The 27,263-nt window shown below is 41.4% G+C and overlaps 1 protein-coding gene across 4 annotated transcripts in view; it reads right to left on the bottom strand.

Annotated features, from left to right (window-relative positions):
* Lmo7 (LIM domain 7) overlaps positions 1–27,263 on the bottom strand; it is a 97,786-nt gene that overhangs the window by 39,707 nt on the left and 30,816 nt on the right. For 2 of the 4 annotated variants that reach the window (XM_055609620.1, XM_055609621.1), the window contains exons 2-8: positions 21,134–21,164; positions 19,702–19,815; positions 15,467–15,665; positions 10,961–11,213; positions 9,794–10,075; positions 7,327–8,046; positions 6,371–6,400 (exon numbers count right to left, since the gene is read on the bottom strand). In XM_055609620.1, coding sequence (XP_055465595.1) covers positions 6,371–6,400; positions 7,327–8,046; positions 9,794–10,075; positions 10,961–11,175 — 1,247 coding nt within the window. In that variant the 5' untranslated portion in view covers positions 11,176–11,213; positions 15,467–15,665; positions 19,702–19,815; positions 21,134–21,164. The remainder of the gene's footprint in view (positions 1–6,370; positions 6,401–7,326; positions 8,047–9,793; positions 10,076–10,960; positions 11,214–15,466; positions 15,666–19,701; positions 19,816–21,133; positions 21,165–27,263) is intronic. The other 2 variants (XM_055609622.1, XM_055609623.1) reach the window with 1 other exon arrangement.

Below are 27,263 nucleotides of genomic sequence, written 5' to 3'. Positions count from 1 at the left end.
CCAAAGCTCTCTCTGCTCCAAAGATCTTTCTACTTCCATGTCCAGCTCAATAGAGCAGCTAGAGGGGCCTTTCTTTCTTTCTTTTTTTTTTTGTTTTTATTTTATTTTATTTTATTTGAATTTTATTTTTTTCTTATCAGTTACATTTTATTAACTCTGTATCCCAGCCGTGTCCCGATCCCTCATTCCCTCCCAGTCCCTCCCTCCCTCCCTCATCTCCACCGTGCCCCTTGCCAGGTCCACTGATAGGGGGGACCTCCTCCCCATTCATCCGATCCTGTTTTATCAGGTATCTTCAGGACTGGCTGCAAAGCTCTCCTCTGTGGCCTAACAGGACTGCTCCTCCCTTGGGGGGTGGGGAGGCCAAAGAGCCAGTCATTGAGTTCCTGTTAGAAATAGTCCTTGTTCCCCTCACTGTGGGAAACCAATTGGTTACTGAGCTACATCTGAGCAGAGGTTCTAGGTTACATTCATACATGGTCCTTGGTTGCATGTCAGTCTTAGAAAAGACCCTGTGCCCAGATATATTTGGTCCTTGTGGAGCTCCTATCCTTTCCTCATCAGACTAACTCCCCTTCTTTCTTATGATTCCCTGTACTCCGCCAAAGGTTTGGTCATGAGTCTTTGCTTTGAAAACACTGCTAGTTAGAGTCTTTCCAATGTGCTCAGTAGACTCCTGTCAATGTTCAATGCGCATCCCATCTGTCTTTCAAAACGAGGATTGATAATCTTACCCCATGTCCGCTCTCTTGATTACCTTTTTTAGGTGTATAGATTTCATTATGTTTATCATATCTTATAGGTCTATATAAGTGAGTATATACCGTGTTTGTCTTTCATGGAATACTACTCAGCAATCAAAAAGGAGGAAATCATGAAATTTGCAGGCAAATGGTGGGATCTAGAAAAGATCATCCTGAGTGAAATATCCCAGAAGGAGATAGAGGGGCCTTTCTAAGGCACAGTGAGGTCATGGAACACCCAGTTCCAGACTGGAGCTTCTTCCCATCTAAGTACTAAGTAGATTCTTCAAAGACCTGCATGGTCTGAAATGGTCTGGTCCCTTCCTGCCTCTCCACACTCATTTCTAATACTCAGTCTGTGACTTTGTCTCACTCTCTTCCTGCCAACTGGCTGTCCTGTTCATGCCCACATCTCTTGTTTCTTCCCTTGCTCTTCAATCTGCCCAGAATACTTTTCATCTGGCTAGACAGCCACATGACTTCTCTTTACTTCCAAGTATCTGCTTAAATGTTATTCAGTGTTTCCTTCCCTCCCCATCCTACAAGAGCCTGAAAATGTCTCTGTGAGCTAACCCTCATCTCAGCCCTCTCTCTCTGAGCATTCTTACTTTCCTAATACCTGCAGAGTTCTGTAAGATTATCAGGAATTACACCTCATCGTTTGCTGATATATCACTCTGCTTAAAAGACAGGCCAACCCATAGAACATGCTTCATAAACACATCCAATCAACAATCTAGCTAGTGTGCTACCATGTGAACATACAGGCTTCATGGCTCTTCATGTGAAAAGCCCCTTCTCTCACCTCCTCTAGTACTTGAGCTATGGTATTTTTCATGTTTAGTAATTCTTGGCTTCATCTTATCTAGTATGCTAGCGCATAGTATATAAGAAGAAAACATTAGCACAGTACGATAAATGCATATATACTCAGTATCTTTGCTAAGCATGAGATAAGTCAGAGCATAGTTAATCAAGCATGGAAAATCCAAATTGACTCTGTAGAAAAGTCTAAAGGCTCTTCAAGATTTTACAACAGATCTAGTAGGGAATCAATTACATACAGAATATAGCTATACAAAAATATATGAACCTATTCATGTTAATATACCTCTCACTAGGTATAGCTACCTAGGCTGAATTGTGTAAGAATATAAACTCACTGAAGTCATGCCTAACAAGGAAAAAGGCTTTTTGACTTAAAACGAAATTATTCAGTAAGAAATGGGAAGAGAATGTACAGCATGAGAAAGGGTCAGACATGCAACTCATGAAGCTGCATAAACTATAAAACAAAACGAAATCCTAGTTGATCGTCCGCTAATCTTTGTAGGAGGAAAGTTGAGCCATTTGTAGTAGTCCAGAACCTTCCGTGGCATCTCTCCTTACTCTCCCCCTCCCAGGCTGGGAAACATTACTGTGTAGTTTCCCATACAGTGTGCCAGCCAAAGGGAAGGCTGCTTCTCTCGCCCAAGCTCCTGCGCATCAAGCCGAGCCTAGCATCCCAGAGGCACACCGCTATAGTAGACAAGTCTTTGTACAGGAAAGGCTGCGAGCACAGTTTGTTCCTGAGGCCTCTAAGGTTACACCCCTTAAAGCAGGAGCACAAGCCACAACAGTCTGCATCGGCTCCAGCAACAGACAAGAAGGGAGGGTACCAGACCCAGCTGCCAGATAGGCTTGCCACCACTGAACACATAATACTTCTCTTCTCAGAGCTTTAGCTCCTCATCCACTAAGTTAGGGTAACTAGGTAAGGCTGCATGGGCTCACGTCTTTAAAATCTGGCGCTACGTACTAGTCCTTATTAAAGCTGGCAATGGCTTAATGTAACCTTGTAGATACTAACTCTGCAAACTGCTTCAAGTCAGGGAGGTTGCCCCAGACCCCAGAGATAAAATCTAGAATGTCTAGAGTACAAAGATGATGAAGTCTTTCTTTCTTTATCAGCATTAACCACACGACATTAAAGTCCCAGGAGTTCCTTGAGTGGCAACAGCACTGCCAAGCAGTCTCCACGAGTTACCTCATGAGGCACAGCCCCAGTCCGGTTCTACCGCCTGAGAGCCTTCATCCTTGGGAAAGCTGCAATCTCTGTCTCTTTCTCCATGTCTATGGAATGCAGATAATACCTCCCTGTCTGCCGCCCAGAGCTGAGATAAGCACCAAAGAAAGCATCGGAGAAACTGTGAAGGGCATGCTCGGCATGGAAAATGCACAGGTGAGTCACGTAGTTCTCTTACAATTACCTGCTACGGTTGGATATGTTTCCTTATTCTGAAGGCTCCAATTTACTTCATTTGTATCTGCGCCCTGCAAATGCAGGCATAACAACACCTTGCCTTTCTAATTAATTTAATAGTATTAGGGAGGACAGGATGAAGCTTAAGAAGTATCTCTTATAAATCACAAAATCATAATTTCCTGTACGCCTCTGATGGCATACGATGCTCCTGACACTTTCTGCTGGGAATAAGGAACATTATCCTAAAACTTCAGTAAACTTACAGACGAGTGCCTATAAGTTAAAGAGTCCAAAGAGCCAAAATAAGATACTTTTTCCTAAATATAAATTCACTCACAGCCTTGGGTAGTCAATAAAAATTCAAAAACAGTGAGTAGAGGATCTCTATCTTTGAAAGTAATATTAATATACTAATTTATCTACCTGTACATATATTGGTATTAGACACTATAGGACTTTTTGAAGAATAAGCAGTGTTCAAACCTGTGTGAGACACTTTGAAATTACCATCAGGTGGAATAGGGAGCATAATAAGTAATTTTATTTATAGATTTGTTGACTGATTTCTGTTTCTCATCACCAACACTATTGACATTAGAACAAGAAAATCATTTGCTATAGAGGGCTAGTCTAGGTGTTGTAGGGGATGTACAAAATACTAAATGTAAATAGCGCACATACTTGGCTGTAATAGAAGCATAACTAGATGTCACCTAAACTGGAAAAGAAAATCCCAGAAAAATAACCCAGGTCAATTTGTTTCCTTTCCTTTTAGCCTGCCTTGATGGTGTGTTCTGATTAAGAGGTCCTGACAATTCCAGAAAGTTATTTAGCCAAGCTCTATAAGAAAATCATAGATGCCTTAGTTGTCTTTGACTGCCACGTTACAAGCAATTGGCATTTACTGGTAGCAGATCTGGTGGTTATCACATTACAAGATTGTATATGCATATTGTTATCAACAAGTTTATATCACCAGATATGACCAGATCCCAAACTTCATAGAACCATACAAATGTAAATTCCTGCAACACAAAGACACATACATGAGAACTAACAGGCACACACAAAGCGTGCTAACCAAAGCTCAGTAAGATATTTACGTAGCATGCATAAGCCCCAAAAACTACATGAAATGCAAGATAGGGTTTAATAGGCAAAGGACTCAAACAAACAAAAATACTATGCATGTCTCTTTGAATTGGTCTGTACCACATAATGAGCAGTTAGTTCTTAATTACAAGGTCTCAAACAGTACTGCTTTTCCACTGTTTGGAGAAAATTCACCCAGCATAAATTTGAAATAGCTAATACATTAAACTCCTGTAGATAATTCAATTTTAATTTATATTTTACTTTCACTGCAAGAAATCAATGCAAGGAAATCACTGGTGAATTAAAATACATAGGAGAAAAGGGGGGGGAATGAATAAACCTACAACTGCTCCTAAACAGAGCTGCATTTTCTAAGACACAGTAGGTCCCATTATCTGACAAATCATTCATTATTCATTAGTCTCAGTTAAGACTATCCTGCTGCATTTATGTGGTTACCTTAGCACTACACTGCATGAGGATTTTTTGCAAAGCAAACTGTTGTCAGTACCAACTTTGTATCATCATATGTGACCAGAACCCAAACTTCATAAAGCCATAGCACATAGATTTGCTCTGTCCCAATAACCAAACAACTACTTGGAATTGCCTACTGGAAGCACTTGCTGCTGTTATGGGTCAGAAGAAACCCTCAGCATTCTGAGGTTGGATATTTGAGTTTTTCTATTTTATTGGTGTCTGCGCTAACGGTGGGCACGCAGTGCTGGGGATTGAACCCACAGCCACATGCACGCTAGGCATGAATTCTGCCACTGAGCTCATTCTTGCCATGGGTTACTTAAGTCACATAACAACCCCTACACTAAGGAAAAACAGGTAGTTATGTGATTACATGCTCCAAGTACTTAGACTCTTGATACTTTATATATATATAGATATAGATATAGATATATATATATATAGATATATATAGATATATATATATAGATATATATAGATATATATAGATATATATAGATATATATAGATATATATATATATACCCTCTTTAAGAAAACTATTCCAGGGATGTGTTTAGGCTACAAGGTCAAACATGATTACTAATGAAAATTCCTCATAACAGTTATTCAGAATGCTGGAAGTGTCGAGGTGCTTTTAAATCAAGTTGGAACAGCTTTACTAGACAAACTGGTGAACAGACTGACTTCCCCTTGCAGATGAGAGCCTTGTGAGCACACCAGGCTGTAGATGGGAACAATACGCCTTCACAAGCCACACTGCAAGGACTAATGGCAATAATTGCCCATCACTCAATCTTTGGTACCTGGAGTTGTTAGAGTGAATTTTGTGATAATCTTGTTAGCTTCTAAAATTTCTAAACTACCAAAATTATTTTAAAAAAAACTATTAAAACTGGAGTTTCTGAGAGATGAGATAAACCATGGTAAGGGGAAGATATTCAGCTCCTGAGGCTCATTAAATTATTGGGTGTCCTTCAACTCTCTTCTTCAAAAACTATCACCAATTAATTTCAGTCACAGAAAGCCTGGTAATATGCACTGGGAATGAGTAACAGTTTAAAATAGTCTAGAACTAGAAAAAAATTTTGGGAAAGTCAGCTTTTTATTACATTGGCCTATTTACCCAATGAATATTAAATATTAGCAGACAAAACCTGAGAAATAATTTGAATATAGTTCTTATAATAATACTGGCAACTACCAAGATTATTTTTTACAATTATGGAAGTCTAGTTGCTCTTTATAGGTAACCATGTTTCAATTAAATTTCTACCCTAATCAAGAATCTTGAAAATATTTTCCAAAACTGTTAACCATCCCCACCAATAAAGCTCCTCATGAGTTAAGTAAGTATGCAAATTATACCAGCTACATGAATTCTCGAGTTAAGCAAGCAGTACTGTCTTTTCCTATCACAGACTTCCTAAAATGAAGTTTGTGGGGAAGACTTTCAATAACTAGAAATCAGAAGTTTGGTGTAGTTTAAGAATTAAATACTGAACTGGGCATCGTCTTAGGCCAAATGTTCTTGTTCTTTCAATCACTAAGTTAAAAGAAACAAGAAAAGGGTATGGAGTTAAAATTTAAGACAGCAGAAACCACTGCTTTATACAACAGTTCATGCATTGGGCGTTTAGATAGAGAAATGTTGCTATGAGGCTGCAACGTTAATAAAAAGTAAATAAAAGTCCCATGCAGTGCACCCAGCTCCCCACTTAGAAACATGCCAGGACAGACGTGCAATGAGTGACAGGGGAGACAAAGATACATGTGGATTTTTTTCTAATGTGAACCATATAACTTACCCATTCTCATCATAAATCTTTTGAAAGAGTCTAAGAAACCAAAAAAACAAACAAAAAAAAAAATTAAAAAGGGTCGCTCTCTCCAGTTGTGCTCATTTCTAGGCATTCAGTGTCTTAACTTGAGTCTAACAGGAAATGGGCAAATCTGAACAGGCTGCCCCTTAGACGCGTCTTAGTATTTCAAGATTACAGTCAGTCTCCTGTGTCAAGGAACTCAGGTCAAATAAGATCAACATTTTCTTAACTTACTCTGAGCCAAAAAAAATCCTAAGAAAAGGCCTCCCCCTGCTAGGAACTAAGACATAGGTCCACTTGTTGTGTTCAGCCTGGTTAAATTTGTCCATTTCCAACTCACAGTGAACTGAACAGCTATCAGGAAGCTGCATGGCTCATTTTACAGAAACGGCCGCCACAAACAAAGAGTTTGACAGAATCATGCATTTTAATGGACTTTTCACAGAACTTTATAAATAAAAATGGTACAAATTGATAGTTGGAAAAAACCTGGATTGACAACAAAAATCAAATTAAATGAAATTTGCAATGACGTAATTTTAGGAAAGTATATAGCTCAATAAAAGACACTGCAAAATATGATAAACACATAAACCCAAACCAAAGCTAGACTAGTGCAAAAGCGCTACACATTAGGATAAAAACCCACAAACACAATGAGAAAATGTCTTTATCCAATTTCACATTGGAATATAATAATGGACACTTTCAAGCCAGAGGCAAGCCTTGCATACACCTTCTCAGATCATCCTAAGATGTGTAAATATGGAATTGCACTTCCTCCATGAAATGACTAAAAGTTTCTCAAAGCCAAATAATTCTTTCTACAGGAAAACGGCACACAACATGCAGAGCTGAAAACTGATGCGGCTTTTTTTTTTTCCATAAGGAAAGTTACACAAGACCATCCATCACAAATCCTTGCAGAAACACACTCTGACCTCTCAACCATCAGCCGCTTCCTGTGTCTAAGCCTGCTGGCCTCCCGGATGGCCTCCCACTTCTGCAGGTCAGCCTCACTGCAGGGGCCGGGCTTGAAGCTGATGGGAGGCACAGCAGTCCCCAGCTTCCAAGACTGGATCTTTCGAGTCAACATGTCATCCTTCTTCTGTCGATACGAAGGAACTAACACTCTACAGCTACTACTTTTCTCTTTGGCTGGGCACGTCCTTTCGAGCACACAGAGAAATTTGGCTTGGATTTCTGGAGGCAGGGTCCAGGGTTCGGGGAAAGGGATGGGCTGGTATCTATCTGGGGCCCCAGACAGGGGCACTTCTTTCTTTGGTGCTGGGATCCGGCGAACAATCATATCATCCTTTTCTAAATCTGGGAGCACGAGTTCACCTTCCCGACACTGCAATATTATGTCACGTTCAACAGCTTCATCCGGCTCAGAGAACCTTCTCAAGTCTTCAAAGGCTCGAAGAACATATGGATTTGCATGGAAAGCCCCTGTTTTTCTGACAAAGAAATCATCATTTTCTAAGTCAGGATCCAGGGCTGGCAACTCAAGGTCGTGGGATCCATAGCCTGGTGCATGAGAGAGATTCTTTCTGCGAGTTATGAGCCTTGGGCCAGAGGTAGGATCAATTTTGACATTTGTTTCCGAAGACAAGATGTCATCAGAGTATGTTTGGAGGGCCTGAAGCAATAAAAACTGACTACAGCACAGAAAAGAAAAAGGAGGGGAGAACCGGATTAAGTATGAGGACAATGTTAATTAGGCAGCAGATCAACCAGTGTTTATCAAGGGGGATTTATTTTAGGAGCCATGGAAGGTTGTATTACAAACAAGACAAATGCTCGGTGCTATTCTCTGTGTCTTTCCTGGGTGTTATCTAAAGAAACAACAGGTTTTCCTTCCCAGGAAAAGGGAATACTATCAAGACCAAGTGGCTGATCTACAACTCAAATCAAGTGTACCTCCCTGGCATACTGGGCACCACTTCTCGCACCAACTTCCTAATTCTGTTATCCACAGTGGCCTCCTCCCCTCCCTGGGGAAGGATGTGTGAGCTTAGGAAGTGCCAAGAGTTCTCCATCGTATACTTTATGCCATAGTGCACATCATAGTGAGCAGATGTAACAACGTGCTCTATAGTCTTATACAAGACCACGAGGTGATTTTTGGTTTGTATTCTCTAGTCTCGCCCTTCCAAATGTCTTTGTAAAACTACTTCCTTTCTCCGCATCTCCACACACAGCACGAGAGTAAGTTTAGACAATATTTTGAAAGCATTTGGGGATGGCTTTTCAGAAGAATTCTTGCATATTAGCCACCGCGCACGTCGTTTTAATAGCAGGTTGATTCCTACGGAGTTTGAGCCCACACTCTCATGCAGGAGGCAGAGTGTTACACACCGTGCCTTTAACCTGTGTCATTAAGTTTCCGTGACTCAGTGTTCAGTATCTAGGTTAATGTAGCAGCCGAAGCAGTCAGACGGGGTGTCTGTGGTCAGCCACAAGCAAGTAGCTCATGCAGACAGGTGCACCTGGGCTCCTCCAAAGCACCGCTGCCCCTCCTGGCTGCATGGGTGTCCCGTGAGCTCGTGGCTTGTTTAGTGGCTAGCTCCAGCAAGAGTGAAGGCCTTTCGTAGTTGCTGGCTACACTGTGCTCTGTCTTATCTAGCCTACTAAAAAAGGTGGAGCTTCTGAGAGAGCCTGAGTCCTCATCCTCAGAGTCAGAAGTCCGCCTGCCAAGAAGTGACATGGAGAAAGGGGAGGGAAGAGAAGCAGACAAATGAAGAAATGAAGAAGAACGTAAGTTCTGAAATCAATACTGAGCTAGATCTAAAGGGGAGCCTTCCAAAATCTAGAATTAGAGGGGTTCGTCACACTGTTGCTGTTGCTGTGTTGTAGTAATAGAAGCACAGGCCATAGGCAGTTTACTAAGAGATGAAAAAAGTACCCCCAGGGGTAAAAGGGAGCTTACAAAATAGGTCAAAAGGCTTTTGTAGTTGTTGGGTTTAGAAATAGGGTCTCATTTTGAAGCCTTGGCTTCCTTCAAACCTTTAATCCACCTGCCTCAGCCTCCAGAGTGCTAAGATTCTAGGCATGTGCCTACATGTCCAGCCTCAAGATTAAATTTAAACTTTTTTTTTTTGTTTGTTTAATTATAAAAGTTCTATAGCCGGGCGTGGTGATGCATGCCTATAATCCCAGCATTCCATGAGGTAGAGGCAGGCAGATCTCTATGAGTTCAAGCCCGGACAGCCAAGGCTACACAGAGAAACCCTGTCTTGAGAGACAAAAATAACAAAACAAAAAGTTCTACAGATTTTAGAGGACAAATAAACCTTTCTCATTCCCTAAATGAAAAAAAAAAAAAAAAAAAAAACAAGACATCAAATGCACCAGACTGGGATACAGAACACACACAGGAGACCAGGGGCATGCACAGAGACAAACCTGAATCCCTGAAATTCCTTATACCATGGCTTATAATTCTCTCTCTTTATTTTTTTCCAGTTCATATCTTCTGGGGTCCAACATTTGGGGAGGAACTGATCAAAAGAACTCCCTGGGCTTGGCATGACCGGGCTTAGTTTCCGCACATAGAGGTCATCCTTCACAATATTGGGCATGCGCGTTAGTTTTTCTTCTTCCTCTTCGAAATACCAAGAGGAGGTGGAAGTTCTTTGGACTGTGTGCCAGTTCTCCGTCTTAGGACCCCAAGTTCTCCTCTGGTTACTGTTCAAAATATCCAACCAGGTTAAGAGACTGTGTGAGCAGTCTGTGGCACAGAACCCTGAAGGCATGCACTCCACCTCACCGTGATCGCACCCCTGTGAATGGAGTAAATTAGCTCCGTGTCTCAACACCACAGCTCCTAGGACCAAAGTCAGAACATTACAGCCGCAGCTCGCTTTAGTTAGAGAAAAGCTGGATAAACAAAGCTGCGTTAAGAGAAAAAAAAACAAATTCCAAGCAGAATGGGTCAATCAACAGCGTCATAAATACCCAGACCCAAGACAAATGTATTTCTGACCTCGTCAGTGTGTGCAGCCCAGAGGCTGACGTATAAGAAGAAAGCGTTTGAGGGCAAGAGTTGAAAGAGGTGGTTTGTGAGATGAAACCCTCAGGTCTCTTTTTCACATGAAATCTGTAGGTGGCTAAGTCATCCAAAACCACACAAGGTAACCTTCACTTATCATCAGTGTGGGGACCGCTTTCAGAACCACACAGCCCCATACAGAAAGTTGGATTTGAAAAAAAAATCATCCTTTGCTCTGCTAACTTCATGGGACATTAAGAGTTTCCTTTCACGTCTACTATTATCAGCAAAAAAGATAAACAATAGAAAGAAACAATAGGGTCCACAAAGGGCCACATCAGTGATCCAGTAAGCTGAAATTCACCAATAAACCAAGGGTTGTCTGAAAGGGCTGGTCATCAGACTCTGGTGGTCTGAGACAGAACAACTGTCTTCAACATATAACTGAAAACAGAGGTAGGAAGAGAAATTCCCATTAATGGTATGTGGAAACAACACTCAACCATTCCCTTAACCGCATTGAAGAGTCATGCAGATTCAGAAAGCATACAGAATGCCATAACCGCATCACGTGACATTACCTTGAGAATGTTCCGTCTGTTTCTGTGTAGACCGGGCTCGCCCAGCTTCTTCTGTTATCCTCGTGTTTGTCCGGCCTTTTCTTCCTCAAAGGTGCTGGCACATAGGATGGCTGTTTGCTTTTGTTAGGCAAGAAACGGTTGAATGGCAAAGCCGACTTTGGTTCAATAGCTGAAATCCTTCGGTAGGACATATCATCTTTGTTATAATCCTGCATTTTGAATGCAAATTCCCAATCTGTGTCACTTTCGCAACCTGTAAAGGCACAAGAACTTGCTTTACTTTCCAGCGTTTCCTTGCTGAACCTTCTTTCTCCAGCATAGTCTCCTTTCCCTTGGAAACCCAGCGCTGCTGCTGAGAGGCATGGATATTTTTAGAACTTTGTCAAGAAGTAGCGATAAGACCCACGAGGAGGGACTTGCTTTCCATATTGGAGGCACACACAGTGCATTCTTCTGCTGTCATGCATGATAAGCGGATAAATCCCTGCCCCTCTTCCTTTCCCAACCTTCTTTGCCAGGAGGACGCTTCATAAATTTGCTGAGGTATGTCGCACATGCTAAAAAATCTAGCAGTCGGGTGAGATGGTACAATCTGTGGGAGCTCAGTAATATAAGAAAAGGCAGGAAACCTTTAGGCTTCCAGAAGTGACAGGCAGGCATAGAAACCAAAGGAAGACAGCACACAATGCAATGGTGACAGACTGGCCTCTGTAAGGCCACTCACCTGGACAAGAATCCTAGACCAGAGAAGACGGACTAGAGACATCAAAAGCCCTAGCGAATTTAAGCCTATGCCCATTCGAGAGCACAGAAATACAGCTTCCTCTGATAAGCACAGGAACTGTAATGGAAACCAGGAATTCTGGTAAAAACTTACTTACAAGCAGATTTAATAGATGAAGAAGGGGAGGAGGGGGAGGGGGAAAAAGAAGAAGGGAGTAGGGAGAAAAAAACTTTTTTGATCCCAAGATCAGACAGAAACCAATAACAATATGTTCTCTAATGGGGTGGGGGAGGGACAGCTGTTTTTGAAAACAAGGTAAGACTGGAGAGAGTAACCATGCAAGTTCAAATGGAGGGGTAACCTCTTCCCAGCCTTTCTTTGTGGCATTTCTAAAACACAGGTAGTTGCTAAGTGTTGTGTGCTTCCTCCAGGATGCAAAAGGCATCTCCCCTCACAGCTACCAGCTCTCAGCACACCTGCCAGGTTAACTTGACCTAAAGGCAGCTTGCCTTTGTCACCTGCCAGGCAGGAATGTACAGTAAACAAGGCCAATAATGGTTCTGTGTCACCAGAAGCCGGTGAAAGGGGAGTATGGGGGGAAAGGGAGACAGCTAGGTCACCATGGCCAGCACAACCAGTCATTAAGCTAGTTTGATTTTGTTTGTTTTCTTTTGCTTTGTTTGTTTCTAACACTTTCTTTAAAAAAAAAAAAAAAGAAACAGACCCTTTCCTTATCAAAATCTACTCATGAAATTTAGAAACCACAAGCTATTTGGCTCTTGAAGTTTTAAACTTAAAAAAATTATTATTAGTATTAGTATTAGTATTAGTATTAGTATTATCTAACATGGAGTCTTTATTTGTACAAATATTACTCCTGATATGTTTTAATGCGAAAGTCATTAAACGCACCAGTTTCTAATCCTAAAACTATTACCCTGATTGTGGTTACCACACACCGTAATTGTGTGGGTAGCAGAATTTTAATGCAGTAATCACAGAAAAGCTTCATTCTCCCAGAACCCACCTCCCTCTCACTACCCTACTTACAAGTGGCAGCCCCTCCAGTTCTCTTACCATGTGACAGTGGGGCCCTCTGCATTACACACAGCCCGTGTGAACCCACATATAAAGAGGCTCAGCTCCTGCACCACAGCACCTCTCTTTTGATGACAAATCCGCACGTGCCACAAACCTGCAACTTTCCCTCTGTCATTCTCTGACAGGCAGATACAAATTCAAACACGGCATGCCACGGGACCCTCAGCTGGGACAGAGTAACATGTATGTTGAGATTTTTCAGTCCTAGTTTACAACTTTAATTACTCAGATGAGTTATAAACTTAGATTTACCTCCTTACAGGTATGATCATTTTCATCTGAGCTCAGAAAACGTCACATCCACAAAACAGTGGCAGTCAGAAAGGCTAACTCTAAGCCACTCACATTTTTTTCTACTATCACTACTCTAAAAGAATTTAGTTTTGTTATCATGCTTCACTTAGTTTTAGAAAACAAACTTTTTATTTGTGGATTTTGAGACTTTGTATGATAAAAGTCTTGGGTAAAATATTTATGTCCATAATAAGGAAACTGAATATCCTCAAAGACAGAGTTCACAGTTAGAACTGCCATTTTGTTTCTGATAATGTTGATTCTTGAAGCACAGAAATACTTTAAAAGGACAACAAAAAAAAATGGTCTTGGGAGTGCTACGGCTTAAACGTGACAGTCTTGTGGATGCTGGCCTGATGCTCTATCAAATAGCATCAGTGTTTGAAGACCTGTTGTCTGTGGTCTCTACTTAGACTAAACTCAGACTACCTAGCTAGTTAGTCAGAAACTATTAATACTACCCAGTAGGCATAGGAATAAGGCATGCATTCCTTTTCTAAAAAAAAAAAAAAAAAAAAAAAGTGCTGATCATTACTGCCTTGTGTGAATGTATATGTGCTTGATCTTGCCACAGTATACATGTAAACGTCAGGGGACAACTGACAGGAACTGGTTCTCTCCCTCCTTCCTCTGTGTGGGTCCCAGAGAAGGAACTCCAGCTTAGCAGCAAACACTTCTAGCCACTGAGCCATCTTTCTTTTTTTTTTTTAATATTTTTTATTTTATTTTATTTTTCAATAATTGTATACTTTCACTTGTATCCTAGCTATAGCCCTCTCCCTCTTTCCCCTCAATCCTCCCCTCCCTCCCTCCTCTCCTCCCTGCTCCCTTCCAAGTCCACTGAGAGGGGGTGTCCTCCCCTCCTTCCCTCTGGCCCTAGTTTATCAGGTACATTCAGGATGGTTGCAATGTCCTTATCTGTGGACTAGCAAGGCTGCTCCTCCTTCAGGGGGGAGGAAAAGCTCATAAGTTCATGTCAGAAACAATTCTTGTCCCCCTTACTAGGGAACCCACTTGGATACTGAGCTACTATGGGCTATGTCTGAGCAGGGGTTGTAGGCTATATCCATGCATGGTCCTTGGTTGGATAAACAGTCTCATAGAAGACCCCTGTGCCCAGATATATTTGGACCTTATGGGGCTCCCTGTCCCCTCTAGGATATACTAATTCCTCCTTCCTTCATATGATTCCCTACACTCTACCGAAGGTTTGGTTATGGGTCTCAGCATCTGCTTAGTACACTGCTAGGTAGAGTCTTTCAGGTGCCTTCTGTGTAGGCTACTGTCCTGTTACTTGTTTTCTCCTATTTCCAATGTCCATCCCCTTTGTCTTTCTAGATGAGGATTGATCATCTTACCCCTGGACCTCTTTCTTTTTTATCTTCTTCAGGTGTACATATTTTAGCATGTTTGTCCTACCTTATAGGTCTATATAAGATACCACTCCTAGGCATATATCCAAAAAATTTTCAAGTACACAACAAGGACATGTTGTGCTCAACCATGTTTGTAGCAGCTTTATTTGTAATAGCCAGAACCTGGAAACAACCCAGCTGTCCGTCAACAGAGGAATGGATACAGAAATTGTGGTACTTTTACACAATGGAATACTACTCAGCAATTAAAAACAAGGAAATCATGACTTTTACAGGCAAATAGTGGGATCTAGAAAAAAATCATCCTGAGTGAGGTGTTCCAAAAAGCAGAAAGACACACATGGTATATCCTCACTGAGCCATCTTTTAAGCCGTGAAGACAAGCATTTCAATGGTGGATTTGTCCCCAAGCTTTCAAGTTTTAATGAAATTTCCTTCCCATAGGCCCTCCTGCATTATCTCATCCTCTCATACTTGTTCTGTCCTGAATTAGCATAGACAATTGCTAGAAGATGCTTCCTACCTCCATTCTACCCAGTCAATCAAGGCTCAGAAAGAACTGTTAAAATACTTCTTCTCTTTAGTATTTCTTAAGTCTTTCCGGTAAAATTAAGACAAGGAAGGAAAATACTCGGGAAGTAAAAGAGACATCCTAGAGACTCTGGTGCACTCTGTGTTCAGATTTTGAGTTAACAGGCCTTACTAAATGCCTGTTGGTAAGCCTCTACCTCAAGAGCTCCTCACTGAAAAAATCCACTCACAGTAAGCCAGTGAGCTATCTCCTCACAAGTCCTGTCCAAACACAAATACAGAGGGGTAAAAAAAAAGAAGAGGAAAACTGTCATCACTAAGAGAAAGGAAGAAAGTAAAAGCACCATCAACAAATATAAAAAAGCATTAAAATCTACATCTTGGTGAAATCACTGAATAATTTTCATTCTCTACCTTCTTGCCTCCTCTGTACACAAACAAATAAAATAAATCTACATCCCAAGACACAATACAACTCACCTTCTTTCCCACCTCTGAGAGTGAGATCTGAGGAGCAGCTGGTCAGTGATCTAGACCCCAAGGAGTCCAAGCTCTCAAAGGAATCTTCTCTCCTGTGGCTCCCTGTGGGGGCAGGATATTCTCCTCTGTCAGGACACCAAATATCACCGTAGCCACTGTCACGGCCACTTCTCTTCAGACAGCTAGAATCTTCAAGAGCCTGAAGGAAACATTGTACAAAGACCAGTCAGTGACCAAGAACTTGCAGAGGTACAAAAGCTCTGGTTCATTAGAGAGGTGAGTTGACAGAGTTTCCCTGCTCAACAAAGAGAAGAAGAAAAAACTGCTAAAAGCAACATCTGTTTTTTTTCCTCCACAAACTATGAAAATGGGGGGGGGGGGGTTCAAAATTCCACAATAATAATGATTCCTGATATTATTTAGTAAGGTTGTATAATCAATATATAAGATTTGTTTTCAAATAGTATTGAAAACAAAATTAGAGTAGCCTTGAACGGTCAATGGTTTATATTTTTGTCTGGTAGAAAAGATGAAAGAAATTAAAGAGAAAAAAAAAATCTTAATGTTGACACCCAAAAGGGAGGCAAATTTTTAAGATGTCCTGTGCTCTCTTCAAGAAATATCTGGGGTGGTCTATGTTAAACATGAGACAAGAGTGATGTTCTATAACCCTATCTACCATCAAAAAAAAAAAAATCTATTAAAGAGCAGTGAGTATGCACATCATGGAATCCATTACTTTCACAAATTATACAACCTGGATGTGCAATGCTGGCAGCCAGGCCTCCTCTCTTATTGAGTCAAAGTTAGCGCACATGCTTGCATGAATGCAAGGTTCCCCCTTCCTCGAACAGAAATAAAATAGTTAGTTAGCTCTTATATGAAAAGATACATGGTCACAAGCTAACACCTCTAGGTTTATTATTTCCGTAGAACTTTCCCAAAATAAGCATTTTTAATTAACATACCTCTGAAATTACGTGGAAAAACCTGACTGGCCCTTTAAAAATTAGGACATTTCAGCAAGGTTAATCTCAGGTGACAAGTTAAAGAACATAAGAATTAATAACAAGATATGACATGCAAACTTTGATGAAATCATGATTTAACTCTTAAAAGTTATGAAAAATAGTTGAGAGACCATGAGGAAATAAATCCAATATTAAATGACAATGAATGTTGATGACATTTTTTTTTTTAAGTGTGTATTATAGCTATGTAGAAAACAGTCTTACTTTTAAGAGATGGACTCTGAGAATGTAGCAGTGAGGTATGATGTCGGGATTCATCTTCAAATGGTTAAGTAAAAACACAGATAGATGGACAGACACTATTAGATAAGGCCAAAATGGAAACACTGTGTTGGATAATAGTGATGGGAAGTTTGCAAGTGTTATTGTCTTAAAGTTTGTTGTGAATGTGTCAACATGTGAAGAAAGGCTGGCAAGCTCGTGGAACAAGTAATTAGCAGCTGTTTCAAGCAGATTTCTGCCTCAGTCAGATCCATCAATTCACGAGCCAATTGTCTGCCAAGTGTTTGAAATGCCAAAAACGGCTAGTACAGAGATTTTGTGCTGGCGTTCAACTTGACATCCTAGCATGAATATGCCAGGATCCACCTTTCACCTGCCATTTCCAAGCAGATGGGGAAGCCACGCTTAGTGCCAACAGGCTATGTCTCAAAATAAAAGCGTACCATTGTAAAGTAAATCTCGAGCTCCATTAGGCTTCTTGAGCACATGCTTTCACGGTTGTTGAGACCTCAGAGTTAACACATTGTGACTTCTGATATCAGAAATGTTAGAGTGAGTGACAAGGAGTCATGTGGCCTGTTATAAATAACCCAAGTCTGGCCCTACAGCCTGAGGACTTCGCCCTGGCAAGTCCCCCAAAGTGAGTCATCCCCAGCCTATAATCTGACTCGAGTACAACAGCGTCCACTCGGCATCATTTCATCGCTGTTTCTAATTGACCCTATCATTGACAGTGAACTGGAAAAGAACACTTGACACAACGCCTTCCATTTTAAAAGAACCGGTACAAAACAAATGGCATATCCAGATGCACATCTCAAGTCTGCCCCCACCAGGTAACGGAATAATAGGACCACCACCGCAAAAAAGAAGTCTTCGGACCACCCTGACTCTGACATCGATGAGTGCGGACATCCTTCCTCGTACAAACTCCGCAGGGAGATTACTCACCCTGAGTCACTGCCCTAAAAAGTTAGAACAGCTATACAGAGCACTAGTCCACAAACCCCCGTCCCCTGTAGCTTCTAACTGCATACCTCCGCAGTTCAAACAACTGTGAAGCCAGGTTCCCCTAGACCCCTAATTCCCCACAGTTTCCCCACCAGAGCCTCACTGTCTTCCGCAGCAAGGACTGACCTGCTCTCCATTCTCGGGCAATTACGCTGTATGGTAGACAAGTCTTTCTCCAACATCTAGCACAATATGTGTCTGTGGCAATATCTCAACGACTCTCTCAATGAACTCATCCTAAAAGCGTGAGTACGGAACTGCTAACTCTTTTCTGAGTGTTCATGTACTCATGTGCTGCACATGTGTAGACGCGCAAACACCTGCCCGTGTTCACGAACATGCAGGGATACGTGTGCAGAGGCCAGGGGTCAATCCAGTGTTGTCTCCCAAGAGACATCACCTTCTATTTGTTTTGTTGGTTCATGGTTCTGGAGACCAAAACAGGCTGTCTTGTCAGTCTAGAGTTTGCCCTGCAAGCTATACAGCCTGGCCAGAAAGCCCAAGGAATCCTACTGTGTTAGCTGTCTCAGGATGGGGGTTACGTGCATGTACCACCATAGTCCACATTTTTGCATGGATTCTAAGGAACAGGCTCGTATCTTCATGCTTGAATGGCAAGCTTTTATCAACTGAACTATGTTCCCAATTCTTATAATTTAAAAATGAAAACAAACAAAACCAACAATAATAACAACAACAAATAAAACCTTATAATCCCATCTTTTTACAATGTATATGAGCGGCTAGATGCAGGAAACGTATTTTTTAAAAAAGCAAAGATATAGGGGAAGGGATTTATTTTTCATCATGGTCAAATATTCCTCTGTTCCATTCATAACTAGCATTTATTTCATCCTTATAATGTACCAGAAACAAACGCTAAATATCCTTTTTGTTTAATCATCAGAAAAATCTTACAAAGCAAGTAGTGCTAAGTACATGGCATTTTATCATTTTGAGCAACTATTTCCCTCCAATTTCTATAAATACCTGTATGAATGGCTCCACAGAGAAATAAGGTTTCCATTAGACCCTATAAATGAAGATACCTGCAGAACAAATCAGTATATTTTGCTCTCTTGGCTCTTCTCAAATAGCCTACAACCTTCAAAAGCCTGGTGTAGTGGTCCCATGATATGAAGGAGCAGAAACGCATGTAAAAACCAAAGTTCTGGGCTCAGCTGTTGGTATTTGCTGCTCTGGTTCAGCATCCACATTAGGGAATGCACAACTCCAGTAACTAGCTCCAGGGCATCCAATGCTCGCTTCTGGCCACCAAGGTAACCAGTACACTCATATGTATTCCCCGCCCACATACATACATATATATAAAAACAAGGATTCTAACTATAAACCTCCTCAGTAGTCAGTCATAACTCATGAATGCAATCTGAGCAGCTGGGAGGTAGAGGCAGGAAAATCAGGAGTTCAAGGTCATCCTTGGCTACATAGCAAGTTCAGGATAGCCTAGACCACTTACTTGAAACTGTGCCTTAAAACAAGCAAAACTCTCAAGACTTACTTAATATTTATTACTCATCAATAAACACTAGCAGCATGGTGATATTGCAATTTAAGCACTAGAGATAGTTACCCACAACAAGAACAGATTAATATAAAAAAAAACTGAGTAACTCCTATAAATGTTAATAGCCCTAAAAATGCTTTTTGACTGCAAGTTGAGTTCATGAGTATAGAAACAGTTAAGTTATATAGTGTATGAAAAAGAGTGTGTGTGTCATCAAATTACCTAAAATTAAGGGCATAAAACTCTACACCTTGGAACCTGCTCACTCCTTAGGAGAAGCACATAAACCTAGAAAACAAGTAACCACCCTGCCTGCCTAACGTGAACACAGACAAATGTACTGTATTTGCTACGGAGGAGGATGCGAAGCAAACAGGAAGAGCGCAGTAAAGTAAGAGTGTTTGTAACTCATCCATTCATACAGATGCAGTTCGTTTCCTTACCTTAGTCAAAGCTTGTCCCAAAAGAGTCTCGAAGGCTTTCAGATTGAGATAGGGACCATTATAGTAGGGGTTATTTTGTGCTTTTCTTCCCAGCCAGTACAAAGTTACCAAAACCTAAGTGGAAAGAAGAAAATCAGTGGGTTGGGAACCTGGTGCCGGTTCAAATCCAAGTGGATAAATGGCAGATAATAATACCTTGCAGTTGAAAAACAGACTCTTAAAGGTATGGTAAGGAATGTGGTCATCAAAAATATAACTATTCTTGATATTTTTTGTTGCAAAATGTGTTCTCAGATCAAAAGGCAACAGAAGTCAGTAGGCAATCATGCATTCTACCCTTGAAGCTAAAGAAAATAATAAGAGGAAAACGCAAGGATGGGTGATGGAGCATGGTCAATAAAATGCTTTCTTAGCATGCACGGAGCCCTGGGTTGAGCGCCCAACATTCCAAGAAACTGGGCCTGGTGGTGCAGACCCATAGCCCCCATCACTTAGAAGATGGAGGCAAGAGGATCAAAAGTTCAAAGGTCATACGTGTACCTGGAAACTGAGAGCAGACTGGGCTACATGAGAGGCTATCTCAAAAAACAGGTGAATGCAAACTACAAGAGAGATTGTGGGGGGTGGTAAGAGACAGACAGACAGACAGACAGACAGACAGGGAGATGGCACGCAGGCTCACGGGTATGGAGGAAACAGCTTCCAGACGGCGATGCTCATGTTCTACCTCTGTTTTGAGGCAAGGCCTCTCTAGCTTGCTGCTCCACTCTATTATGTCCGGCCACAATTTTTTGGTTGATTCTCTTGTCTCTGTCCCAGCCTACCATAAGAGTGCTGGGAATATTCTCACACGCTGTATCCAGCATTTACATGGACTCCAGGGATGCAGACTCAGGCCACCAGGCTTGCACAACAAGCTCCTGTACCCACTGAGGCACCTCCCTGGCCCACAAGTGAAACTTTTTATGTCAATATTTTTTCCAATAAAATCACATAATAAACACCTAAAGTCCGTACTAATTCTCATTGCTTGGTGAGCATATTTTTAAATAAAGCTGTTACTTTTAGATAGTCTGTAAATGAAAAATATTAAGGACACGATGCTAACCTACACTAAATAATTACATAGAGTTCTTAAGCAGCCAGTGTCTCCTTTTAATATCTAACTTGATAACCTCTGGCTTGCTCTCCTAAAAACTTTTAAACTGAGTTTGATGTTGCCAGATTAGAACTATAACAACCAGCCCCTGAAACCTAATCTTCCCTCTTATGCCAAAGTCATCTGTACAAAGGCTAATGCTGCTCGAACTGGTCAGTTTCTAGGTAAGACTTAACTAGGAAAGATGACACAGTGTGTATTGTTAGATCCATTATGATTTCACAGAACATAAAGGAAAAGCTATTTTATAACACTCCATTAAATGTAGCTTACATTTTTCAGTCTCCTGTCGGTCTCTTCTTGCCTGTAAAGAAAAAGAACATACTGATTAAATAATAGCCATGGACCTTAAATTATTAGCTATAACTAAAATGTATTTTCCTTATAAAGTTCTGTCAGTGTGAAAATCACCTTGAATGTTCAGAAATCTTAGCACACACAGCACAAAAATTTTTCCATAGCCACTGATGTAAATATTACAGTGAGTTTTCTATAAAATGAAATCATTTGCTCTTTTTCTTGGTTTATCCATGATAGTCTGAGGAATTATTCAATTTTCTTGTAATAATGTTTAAATCCAATCTGAAGGTTTTTCAGCAAAAATCAAACTGTGAAAATGACAGGAAAACTGTAAGACACACTCAACTGAAGGAGAAAACCAAACAAGCAGCTTTGTATTGAGTTTTCCCTTCCATTGTCCACAGGGTTTTTTCACCCAAGAAAAACCCTCAACAAACTGCATAAAATCCTGACCCTGCAGATTGCAGTTTTTAAAATAGACCAAAAACCCCAGTTCAGATGTAGCCCATAGACTCATTCTGCAAGTGGGGTCCCTAGTAAGGGAAGCAGGGACTGTCTCTGACATGAACTCAGTGGGTGGCTCTTTGATCACCTCCTTCTGTGCGGTGCAGCCTTGCCAGGCCCAGAAGAAGACAATGCAGTCAGTCTTGATGAGACCTGATAGGCTAGGGTCAAAGGGAAGGGGAGGAGGACCTCCTATATCAGTGGACTTGGAGAGGGGCATAGGGGGAGATGAGGTAGAGAGGGTGAAATTGAGAGGAGAGGAGGGTGAGGGAGGGCCACAGCCGGGATACAAATTGAACAAATTGTAATAAATGATAATAAAAAGGAAAGAAATTCCTATTTGAAACAAACAAAAAAGGTAAGGGGGGTGGGGCACGAACCAGGTGTGAGATCTGATGCTTTAACCGCATCACCAAGGAGGCAGAAGCAGGCAGCTTTCCGTGATTTCAAGGCCACTAGGTCTTAGGGAGTTCTGGCCAGGAAGCCAGAACCGTCTCCATTTTGAAGAGACTTAATAATGCGTAACAGAACAGAGGGGGCCTCCCTCAAGTACCAAAGTACATATTTCCCATCATTACCAACACAGGGTATCAGTGAGAAACTCACTGCAGAAGCCTGAGTTAGATGGCCTGTAAGATAGCTCATCAGCATAACTGTAAATGGTGAATGAAAAAATAGTCACATGCATTTGTTGCCAACAGGTACCTGGAATATATCCCACACATCAAGCAGGAGATATGTACAGCACACATTTATTCAAACAGAGAAAAGGCAAAATGAGGTGAGAGTGAGTACAGAGACAAAGGTTAAACTCGGCTTTCCAAGTATCTACAACTGTTCCTTTCCACAGAGCGAACACAACACAAAACAAATTTAATATGCAGCTCCAACACAGAAAAGCATCAACAGGAAAATCCATAAGCCCTCAAGTGCTGGTAGAAACGTTTAGGATATTCACATTCTGCTCCCACTTGGTAGCGTCTATTTAAACTAAGTATACCCATAGTTCACAACCCCGTTAACTCCATTTCCAGGTATATGCTTGAAAACAGTGTGTTTAATCTTTTTAGCAAACATCATACACAGGAGACTGTCTAGCGTCCGTATGGAATACGCCCACAGTGAGGCAATGGGCAGCAATGAGAGTGAACAGCCTAGTTCAGTCTCACAAGCAATGGAGAAGGAAGACCATATGGATAGATTAAAATTACAGTAGTAAAACAAGCAAAACAAAAATCTGCTGCTCGACTCAAGACCACGATTGATACCTCTGGAACAGAGGATGGGAGAAGCATCAGCAGAGAGCACAGCCTCTCTGATGCTAGAAGTTTGAATTTTGATCCATAATGGCTACCTAACTGCTTTTGCTTTCCAAGGAATCTTTGACCTATAAATTTGTCAGCTTAATGATCTAAAAAAAAAAAAAAAAAATGGGGATCAAACACAAGTCCTCATGCTTGGAGGGCCAGCATCAACTGGGCCATTTCCTGAGCCCTTGGGAGTTGACCTTTGAGTTATACAATACATATTTTTTTTTCTGTTTGTTTACTATACTTCAAAAAAAAGTATTCTGGAGAAATTTCATAGCTGTGGTGCTCAAGTTATAACTTGTCTCTCCAATTAAGAGAAAATAGTCTTGTAAAAATGAAAAGGATTCTGTTTTGGAAACCGTTAAGTAGGGAATATCACTAGAAGCTGTTGTGAACTCATAGCCCACTGTTCTAATGATGACCAACATGTCACTTCAGATAGTAAACTAACCAAGGTACAGAAGTCTGTGTAGTTTCACAGATGTATGGGTCTCAAAGGGATTCCACTTTATCACAAGCACACTGGAGCATCAGGAATCATAGAGCCCCCTTGAAGCCTGACCTCCTTTCAATAGCTTGTAATAAAAGATTCCAATCCCTCTGCCCCAGGCTTTTTATAATGATAAGTAATCTTTGGAAATGCAAGGCAAGACTATTCTGTGACAGATCACAGATCGCTGAGCAGTGACCTTGCATTTTTGCCCTTCACTTCACATTCCTTTCTAAGTATGAGCGTTTACAGCTTGCCCCAGAACACAGAGACACACAAGGCCAGCCAAATTAGCTTCCTATCACCGAAACAGGTAATGCCGGGAATTCACATGGCCCAAGGTTGCTGGGGTAGAGTTCACGCTGACACACACACACCCTAGAGTGTGAACTCAGGAAGCAGGCAGCTCCTGGACTTGGGTGGCCATAAGGCACACCCCAAAGACCTTTTAAATTAACAAGTAGAGACAGAAAGCTCAGGGTAACAAGTGACTGCCCAAGCCAGAACTGAAAGCAAAGTCTGCCTGAGCTGAGTGACTCCACCAGGAAAGTGCATCCAAAGCTGACATGGCATGTCACCATGTTGAGGGAGGGTGCATTTTAGGAATGGATCTGGGTCCCGTGGGCTCTGGTTATTTGGACCATTTACTTTCAGAGTTCCTATTTTTTTAATTGATAAACTAGAGACAATGTCCCCTGTTTCAACAGATGAGAGGAAATACGCAAAACACGAACTCTGACTTGATCAGGACGAGTCCTCAGAAGGGAAGGCCCTCTCCTCTCCACTTTCCCCACAAAAGCCTCTGAATGAAGTTCTATGCCGGACTCTGGCATTTAAGTTGCAACTAGCCTAACACAATACTCCCTAACCTCATCTTCGCCCCTCTTTATCTTCTATTTACAACGTGTATCTTACATTTACAACCACGTCTTCTGTGTCTTCAGCCTGCATTTGTTTGTTTTTGTAGAGAACTGAACCTGGGGCTTTGCGCTAGGCAGGCAAACACTCTGCCATGGAGCTATATCCTCTAGCCCTGTCTTGAGCAAATGAACAGCTCTGTATGGTATTGCTCGCTGCTGTCTACTTTGGAAGCGCATAAAAACATTTTATATGACCAGCATAATACAGGATGCACGAATGTTCTCATTCATTAAATGCACTCTGGAAAGGAAAGTGGACAAGAAAAGGCCTAAAACAAACCCCTAGGAGATTCTTCATATTCACGTGTGCTATTGAAAAAGAATCAACTGCGTTAGCTTACTTTTAACATCTATCCAATTTGACTCAGATTCCACTGCTACTTACAGCTGGAATGTATAACCATTTGGAGGCCAGAGGAGGACATTTGAGCACCTTGTACTATGGCTCTCCACCTCACTGTCTTGAGACTGGGTTTCTCACTCAATCAAAATCTCACTGTTTAGCTGAGTAGCTTGCCAGTACACTCTTGGGATCCATACATCCCGACTCCAATACCAGGGTTGCAAGCAAAAGCAGCCATGCTCAGGTTTGCAATCAGGTGCTGGGAATTCAAACTCAGGTCCCTGTTCTCACAGAGCTATACTGAGTCCCCTCCCCAGCCTCCAGGTTTCCTCTAACACTGAAGTAAAATACAACTCTGCAAAATCCTGTATCAAAAACTCCAAAAAAGTGACAGACAAAAATATATAAAAACAGGTAAAATCTTGCATGGTGATATCTGAAAATAAAGAGTCGAAGACTTAATACTTATGTTTAAAAACAAAACAACAATAAAAAAACAACAAATTTACTATAAATAGGATAAAGTGGTTATATTCAGATAATGTTCAAAAATGACTACCTTGAGTATATGGATAGCCCTTATTCAATCCTTAGACCATGTCCTAACTTCAGATAAGACATTTAATATCCACAGATAGGAAGCAGAGCTAACTATTCCATTGTGTTGACTCAACAATCCTGGCAATTCCTTTGCTGTATGACAAAAATTTAGCACATCTGTGCCCATCATGGACCTCTGAACTGTGCCATCTGTGGTTTCACCAGGTAGTCATCTCCTGACACTAACAGCTACATAGTATATGTAGAATTTGGAAGCCATAAAACTTGGTTCTTTCTTTACTACTCAAAGATGTTTTTAAAAACTGGACAGAATCAATCACAAAGTACATTTTAATCAGAGAACCAAGAAAATAAAGGTCCACCCAGATCTCTGACTCTCTGCTGAAGGACTCTGAGGAAAAGTCCCTCCATGAGGAGCCAGCTTGGTCCATAGGCACTTTTTAGGTCCACTCTGTGTGTATCCTGACCACCTCTTAATCATCTGTAAGAAACGGGTCTTGTGAATTCACTGCTGCAAACCTTGCCTGTAAAACAGGATCCTAGACTCACTGGGTGTCAATTAGATTCAAACTGCTTGACTCAGGCCAAGCAAAGAAATGAGACATTTCATGACTGCCCCTGATTATCATTATCTCCCTCAACTGTCCTATTGGGCTAGGGGTAGTAGCTGGAAGCCAGTCACCTTTTTCCTTACACAGACGCTCTCCTACCACCCCTGAGGGGACACATTTGAATGAAACATAATTTCCAACACTTCTTCATTACACTTTCTCTGATCTCTTAATATGGATAGTTTTAAACGAGAAACAGAAATTACTTCTGGAAGAAGGTCGAAACAAAGGGTAAGGCACCCTGGTACTATCATCAGCCACATATATTCACTGGCACCAAGCCAGCGCTCTCCACCCATTTTTGGGCTACCAGAGCCTGCCATGGATGGCCAAATGGCCTTTAAGTTTTCAAAAATCCTCATCACTGGGGGGGGGAATTTTCTATACAGCCAAAATAATAAAATAAAATAAAACCACTTTCATCATATCTGATAGCAGTTTGGGAACAAAATGTTAAAGGAAAAGATTACAATTTGCGAGCATGTGCCAGCCAGCAGTGCTCTGCTGCTCCATCCAAAGCAGCTCTGAAAATCAAAACGCTAACTCTGAGACCACACAAGGCACCCACCACAGCCTTGCCTACTCACCGCAGGGTTGGGGACAACTGGAGCCATGCCAACATGTGGTTCATCAGAGAATTACTCACAGGGCTGGCAAAGATGGCATCTGAGCGTTTGTGTGTGTTAGCTCCACTCATGGAGCCAGCCTGGCTGATCAAGGGCCAAGAGATGAGAGGGAATTACCTCACAAGTCAGGTTGCACAGCTTTTGACACAGAATCCCACTGGCTCTGATTTCCTCCATGACTCAGAACTTATTTTTCCCTCAAAACACTACCCATTCCCACACACTACAGAAGGCCCGATCTCTCCTGGCTTTGATACAGCATCCCAGCTCCCCAAGAAATGGCTCCTCCATTCTTCAAAACCATCCCTCCTCCCCAGTTCTTAATCTCTATTTTCAAAGCCAATTTCAGTTACAATCAAATATAACTTGGACTGTACCATTCTGCAGGGAGACACACAGACAAAGACTTACACTGGAATTCCTTATGCTGAGTAGGAAGAAAATTCACCCCAGGTACCCCAAGGCAGAAGCTTAACACTATGAAAAGTGTGGGCTAGGACCTGCAAGAGAGCTCAGCAGGTAGGGCAAGGGAGCTTACTGCCCAGAAGGATGAACTGAATTCCATTCCTGGAACCCACATGGTAAAAAAAAAAAAAAGAACCAAGCTCTAACCTCCACAAGCTCAATATGGTACACAAAGGCCCTTCCTTCCCCACCTATATAAAAATACATAGACCGATAGGTGATAGATAGATAGATAGATAGATAGATAGATAGATAGATAGATAGATAGATAGA

This window comes from Psammomys obesus, unplaced genomic scaffold, assembly GCF_907164565.1.
Source record: "Psammomys obesus unplaced genomic scaffold, mPsaObe1.curated_primary_1811, whole genome shotgun sequence".
In the NCBI taxonomy this organism is placed as follows: Eukaryota; Metazoa; Chordata; class Mammalia; order Rodentia; family Muridae; genus Psammomys; species Psammomys obesus.
This window is presented reverse-complemented; position numbering and strand designations above follow the sequence as displayed.